General features: G+C 34.5%; 1 protein-coding gene across 4 annotated transcripts in view; it reads right to left on the reverse strand.

The window, feature by feature from the left end:
• Positions 1–7,691, reverse strand: part of LOC122631138 (filamin-A) — a 41,442-nt gene that overhangs the window by 31,919 nt on the left and 1,832 nt on the right. Inside the window, exons 3-5 of one of the 4 annotated variants that reach the window (XM_043816462.1) lie at positions 6,768–7,373; positions 4,613–4,902; positions 4,035–4,467 (exon numbers count right to left, since the gene is read on the reverse strand). In XM_043816462.1, the coding sequence (XP_043672397.1) occupies positions 4,035–4,374 (340 nt within the window). In that variant the 5' untranslated portion in view covers positions 4,375–4,467; positions 4,613–4,902; positions 6,768–7,373. Of the gene's footprint in view, positions 1–4,034; positions 4,468–4,612; positions 4,903–6,767; positions 7,374–7,691 lie in introns of those variants that run through there. The other 3 variants (XM_043816469.1, XM_043816477.1, XM_043816485.1) reach the window with 3 other exon arrangements.

Below are 7,691 nucleotides of genomic sequence, written 5' to 3' on the forward strand. Positions count from 1 at the left end.
TAGTAAAGTAATAGCAGTGTAGTAGTAATATTAGTAGTAGAGTAGTAGTAGTAGAGTAGTAGCAGTGTAGTAGTAATATTAGTAGTAGTGTAGTAACAGTAATAGTAATAACAATAGTAATAGTAATAAGGATGTCAACGCCTACTAGATTGCGTTAATCGTTTGATTCAAGTTCAAAGTGAAGTATCATACTTGATCTCTCTCTCTCTCTCTCTCTCTCTCTCACTTTCTTTTCCTCTTTCTCTCTCTCTCTCTCCTTTTCTCCGTTAGCTTTTATTAAATCGAGCGAACATAAAAGAGAAAGAGAAAGAAAACTTAGAGATTAAAAGAAAGAGTTGAAATGTTTCTCAGAACGTGAAGACGAAAATTGAGAACAAAAATTGAAAGTAACTGGTGCGTCTGAACGTACGATTAGAACGATGAGGTAATTCCTCGGACAATAATGACGTCATTGTCTACACCTGCCACGAAATACGTGTTACAAACCAGGAGACAGAAAGAGAAAAAGAAAAAAGAGAAAGAAAAGGAAGGTTAAGCGCCAAAGAATAGCAATTTAATATTTACTGGAAAGGATCGAAGAGAACGTACAACTCGGATCTTACTCAAAGACGAGACGATCTCGATCGAAAATTAGATCGACACGAGACACGTGTTCTCTTAAAGGCAATCTCGATCACGAACGCGTTAATTACAACGCCGTCATTGATTCGACGAGCTCGATGAACTCACAAGAGATTCTCTCTCTCTCTCTCTCTCTCTCTCTCTCTCTCTCTCTCTCTCTTTCTCTCTTTCTCTGTCTCTCTGTCTCTCTTTCTCTCTAGTCGACAGCAAAAGATCGATCTTTTTTCTTCTCCATGCACTTACGAGAGAAATCAAAGCTCTTTCGTGTCGTACATTTTTTTATTGCTATAAAAAAAAGAAAAAAAGGGGGAAAAAGAAAAAATGATGAAAAATTGTTCAATAAAAAATACAAAATAATGAATCTTTCTACAGGCCCTATTGTTCTTTCTCCTTTCCTCTCTATTGTTTCTTTTCTGTATTTTCTCTTTCTTTTTTATCATTTAATGAATAATAATCTCTACGACATATAATGATTTCAAACGTGAATAGAATAGCTCTAAATAAACTAATCTTAATCTTATTGTATATACATGTACAGATATGTATTTTGCACACATAATACATACTAATGAAATTCTTATCGTAAAGATAAAGCTTACGCCCTGATAATTCGTTACCAAGCAGAAATGAATCGTAACTGTCGTTGAAAAAAAAAAAAGAAAAGAAAAGAAAAGAAAAAAGAAGAAAAAATACTGTCGAATAGAAGACGACTATAAAAATCGGTCGTAATTTTCGTTCAAAAGTAACACGACCGAAAGATTTTCTTGATGGAGTTGGCGGGAGAATCTGCGAAATGACGTCATACTTGCCAACGTAGTCGGACCACGTCACGCTTTAACAACGCGCGAGGAACGACAAAAATTTCTTCGAAAAATTCATCTTCGATGACAGAGAGACAACGAACTTGAAAATGACTTCAGTGAACGTTAGTAATGACATACCATATCTTGAAATAATTTATAAGATAATCGAACACAAAGTCTAACTAATTATAGATTAGACCAAGCTTGTTTTCACCACTGTTTAGTCCGATAACGAGAGAGGATGACTAATCGTAAGCAATTACGAAAAGTCTTATTAATTATTCCATGACACGATGAGGAGTTACTTTCTGGCGCCAGAGTAAATATATATATATATATATAATTTGTGTATGTGTGTATATGTGTATGTATGTATATCGAGTGTCTCTGCATACTTAATTAACGATGAAATTCTTTTGCATCGAAAGAGGTCAAGCTACGTCATACGTACTTAGTAGAAATATATATATATATATATATATATATATATATATATATATAATATATGTATAGACTTCAACGTGATTGATTTTCCAATTTTTCCTATGAAGATTTATAGCTATATAACGAGATATCTTGGTACATGAAGATAATTTGGACGTATCCAATAAAACGGATACATGGAAGCCAAGGACGAGGAGAGATCGTGATGCTCCTGCTGGTAATGATGACGTAATGAAGTGGTTTTGATATGATAAAAATTATGCCGCTATTACGTGTCTAAATGACGATACCAAGAGTCCCGGAACAGGACGACCATGTCCCACAACGGCATCACTCTTTTGCTCTCTAATATTGTATAGTATAGTATTATAGTATAGTATAGTGTATGTATCGTATAATATATATATATATATATATATGTATATATATGTATATATATATATATATATATATATATATATATATATATATGCTAAACGTATCTTACTTTGATCTTTGATACAAATCTCGAAACTCGTGGCCGTATTTAATCTCGCTTGTTCCAAAGTACTTAACTATCTTAATATACTAATAAGTATATTACGTAAATTATAATCAATATATTTATTACATTTATAATATAATGTATGTATTTGTATAAATATATATATATATATTCGTCTATAAAATATACGAAATTTCTTATATCCCAATATTAACATATTAGTAAAGTAAAATAAAAAATATATATAATATAATAATATATGTTACATTAAAGAGAAAGAGAGTATCGCTATTGATAACCGCATACTTCTAGATGTGTCTCTAATTGCGTCTATGATGTCACTCGAAAACCGTTATAATCGATAAACACTGTATATACTCAAATTACAGAGAGACGAACGATTCCTTTAGAATCATATAGAATCGACGACTCGGCGAAAGTGCTCCGGGCTAAAGATTTCTCGCTGACGAAACGTCTCGAATTTTGCATCGTTAGGTTTTCGACGATCCGTCCAATACTTGAATACCCGTAGGAAATAAAATTTCATAAAGAATGAAAAATACCAAAGATACGTATGTAACCGTCGTCGAAATAATTTTTTCGTTTCTTTATTTCTCTCTCCACTCTTTCTTTTTTTTTTTTTTTTTTTTTTTTCTTATCGACCTCGTACGAGATAAGAAAACAGGATTAATCGCACACCTCTCAAAGAGTAATACATGCAATAAAAATTACTGTAACTTTTAAATAAGAACGACGACTTCGACTTCGTGTCGATCATCCGATAGTTTCAATCTTCACGTTCTGGCAGACGCGTCTATACGGTTATCAAACCACAATGTCAATGTCAAAGCCAATAACTCCGACCGAAGAGAATCTATATTATTACACACGTACATACATACATACATACATAAATATATATATATATGTATATATGTATATATATATACCGGCGTGTCTTGGCTAACGATGAACGCATGATTATCCGTTTACTTTGTAGAATAAGGAGTGACGATAAAAAGAATGTTTTCGTTTAGACGAATTACCAGAAAGGGAAGAAACGTTCTTTCAACGAAACAATAACAATTTCAAGAGATAGTATCAATATGTGTAAGTAGATATTTTCTTTTTCAGATTTACATACATACGTCAAATTAACAATTATGATATACATATATATATATATATCACCTTCAATATTAATTCAAAAAAAATAATGACAAAGTCAAATGAAAAAATAAATATATATTTTTTCATTTGTATATATTTGTGTATATACATACGTACATAGAGACACACATATATATATATGGATGATAATGTAGAGACATTATCATTGAATTATTGTTATTATAACATCGAGAGAAGAAGGACGGATCAATCAATGTTTTCCGTCCCATCTTCAGAAAGAGATACACCACGCGGTGCGTTCTCGCGTATGCGTGGCGGGCGCGCGCCTGCGTGTTCGGCGAATAAGACAACAATAACAACAACAGTAGTGCACGGTATCACAGATAGAATTTGGAAATTTTCCACGCGCGTGCGTTCGAAGAATGAACGAATTTTTGTCTCCCATGTAAGAAACATTATCACGTTTATAACGGTAGATAGATAGGTAAAGATCAGAGATAGAGATGAATAAAATTACGAAAGAAAAAAAAAAAAGAGTTTGATTTACTCACCGATGCTGACGATGCGTATACCCTCGTCCTCCAAAAATTTTAATGCCACCGAGACATTTTCCAATTTCTGTGAGCGAAAGGTAGGTCTTTGATTATGTTTTGGTAATCGTTTTTGGGAGAGCACCTCGATCAGGCTGACCAATTTGAGACCGTCCGACAGGTCGCACTCGAGGTCGTCTATGTTCTTGTTGATGGCCTTGAGATGTTCGTTCGCCCATCTCGTAAAGGTGTTCTGTTGTATACGCTTCCACTGTGCATCCTCGGCCAGCTCGCGTTCGACCATCTCGCACTCTTCCTCCTCGGAGTTCTCGCACTTGACTGACTTATCATTCTGATTCATTTTATCGGCCGGCTCTGTTGCTGATGGTGGTGGTGATGGCGATGGTGGTGGTGGTGGTGGTGATGATGGTGGTGGTGGTGGTAACCGGGCACCCTGTTAACAGGCAGTAGTCATGGTGGGGAGAGGAATGCTAACGCTACCTGACTCTGAATCTACACATACGTATATCTATACGTACACACACACACACACACATATATGTTAATATCTATATGTATATGTACACGTATTTATTTACTTCGTGTGTATCGAAAGGCGATCGTTCAATGTAGTAGTGACGTCAGTTCTCCGAGGTATACCGACGGCGTTTCTCGGATCAGCTGGAGAAACTCGTGAGACGTGTGCACGCGCAATCTGTCGAGTAATCCTGGAGCTCGCTGGAGTTCAGACCCGTCTTTACCCTCTTCCTCTATCTCTCTATCGTTATATACTCCCCGTTTACTATCGGAATCCTCTCCTTACGTGGTACGACGACCGAGACCAGTTTTCAAGAGTACAAAGATACGATACGTGCTGTCTTCTCTGAAACTTAAAACGTTTTATTCATCGTTAAAGATATAGGACACGTGTAAAATATACGCCTAAGCGTGCGTTTACGTGCGTGCACGTAACGAGGTGAGGTCAGGGTTGAATCGACGAATCTTTTTTTTCTTCTCTCTTTTTCTCTCTCTCTCTCTTTTTTTTTCTTTTTTTTTTTCTTTTTCTTCTTCCATTCGGGACAGCGAAAGTCTCATCTTTGCATGGTGTTGCAATTTCATTAACGTTTTCCCATACGTCACCTCCAAAATAAATTAATTAAACTTTCGATTCGCTAAAGTATTCGATAAAGCTCGAAGAAACTTCGTTAAGTTCGTAAGATTGTCCCGTACGAGACGAACTCTACTAAAAACTATTCGTATAAATCCTTATTTCGATAAATAATAATCGAGTACCATTCAAATCCATGACATAGAGATGCAAATCTTGGTTTGACTTAGAATACCCCATCCGCTAAGGCTCAGTGCCAAGATATTTTTGGGATATGAAGATATATTCGATTTTTTCCCAAGGTCTAATATTACGAGCTAAGGGTAAACTTTGTAATCACTCTACTTCGAAGATCTATCTACTGTGAAACTTTCGCTAATCGTGGTATATCTCATTAGATAAGAGAATGATATATACATGTTACATGATAATTTATAAACTGATAATATTAACGTTCGTCGTTGTAATTCGAATCATAGAAATATTAGATCGAATCATATTTCTCAACAATCCATCGATTTCTTTCGCGAACATGTTAAATTTAGAATAACATTATTCCATTTCTAATATATCTTCATATCGATTTGTTAATCAAGTTCGAAGTAATTAAAATAATAATCTCGTTGGACGTTAGAATAAAAGTTACAATTACATATGAAGAATTGAACGCGAATGTGAGTGAGTTAGAAAGTACACTTATCCAATAATAGCGTAGTTTAAAAATAGACACGACGATTCCTTCTTTTTTATTTTTAACAAAAGAAACGTTTATTCCTGGAAATTCTGATAGAAAATAATAATCGATCTTCGAAGAGGTAAACAAAAATCTTTTCAACGAAATAAAGTTGACCAAAAGAACGTAAATAAATATCTAAAGAACGTAAATAAGAGATAAATATAACCAAACGTAAAGAACGTAAAAAAAGGAAGAAGATAAGAAAAAGGAAAAATTTCACGTACGAATCAAATCGGAAGGATTACGACCGACGAATTTAAAGATATTACCACAAAAAAACACATGAGAATATTTTCGCGGGAATCGTATTTAAATTTCACAGTCTAAAAAGAGAGAGAAAGAGAGAGAGAAATAAAGAGATAGAAAAAACTGACAGTATGAAAGAGAAGAACGATATGACGTTCGCACGACACTTAACTTAACTAAATGCACTTAATAAATTGTTATAATTTTAATAATACGATCATGTGTACGTATGTTTATGTATCTGATGATTTATGTATATGTGTGTGTATATATCTGAGAGTCTCTCTCTCTCTCTCTCTCTCTCTCTCTCTCTCTCTCTCTCTCTCTTTTTCTCAATTGAACGAAGAAATGAATCTTAAACGTACACGCACATATACACATAAACACAAGAATGCACACGCGCGAATAAAATCCACGTATATATTTACATACATATTTACGCACACAGATATAACAATCGTTCTCCGATGTATTCTCAGGAGAGTAATAAGTAAATAAGTAAGTAAGTAACTAACTAACTAACTAACTAACTAACTAACTATCCAACTAACTAATTAATTAATTAAGTAAACGAGTTAACAAGTAAGCAAATAAGCAAATAAGCAAGCAAATAAATCAATAAGTAAGTAAGTAAGTAAGTAAAGTATCTTCGTTTCGTTCGTACGTTTCGAGCGTGACTCTTTTCGCGGTGGCTTACAGCAGTTTACTGACGTTTACTGGCGCCGAATCGGGAGAGAGAAGACATCGAAGGTAGTTACTCCGCGCGTTCTAAGGTTCTCCAAGAATAGTTCGCGGTCCCTCGCCTTCGGCATCCTCGGCCCTCACTGAGGGGTGAGGGGCTGTTCTATATATACACGCATGAATCTCCTCTTCCTCTAATTCTTCTCCTCCTCTTCATCTTTCTCTTTCCGTCACCTCCACCTCCATCTCCACCTTCACATCTTTCCTCCTTCACCTCTTTCCTCCTTCACCATTACCTCCCCGTCCCTCTTTTTATATTCCTTTTACTCTTAACACTCATCTCCTACCTTTTCTCGATTATCTCTTTCTCTTTAACTTAATCTAATCGTCTACACTACATATATTCCTTTGTAAATACGTATTTATATATTACATTCGTAGAAACATGAGTGAGGATCGATGAGGGACGGTACACAGTTGTTCGAGAACATCCCGGTGGTAAGAAATATCGTTGCGATACCGTCGATGACTCTTCGTTCTCTTACGTAGATCGTTGCGTATCGTATGACTCCATTGACGATGATAGAAGCTGCAAAATAATTCTCGCTGAACTCCTTTTTATATATATATATATATATACACGTTCGAGACGAATTAACGTATCGGAGAAAAATTATACGATTAATAATAAATAACATCTTGTATACGGGAAAAAAAATAATTTTTATTCTTCATACTTGTCCTATCCTATCTATTTTTACAATCCTTTATGTCTCTTTATTTTGCAAACAATTGAAATGTAAATGATATTGATTCGTAAAGAAAATGTTATACATGTAACATTTTTCTTTTTTCTTTTTTTTCTTTTAATCTTTTTTTCTTTCTATTTTATCAAAGATTTAATTTA

This window comes from Vespula pensylvanica, chromosome 1 (assembly GCF_014466175.1).
Source record: "Vespula pensylvanica isolate Volc-1 chromosome 1, ASM1446617v1, whole genome shotgun sequence".
NCBI classification, from domain to species: Eukaryota; Metazoa; Arthropoda; class Insecta; order Hymenoptera; family Vespidae; genus Vespula; species Vespula pensylvanica.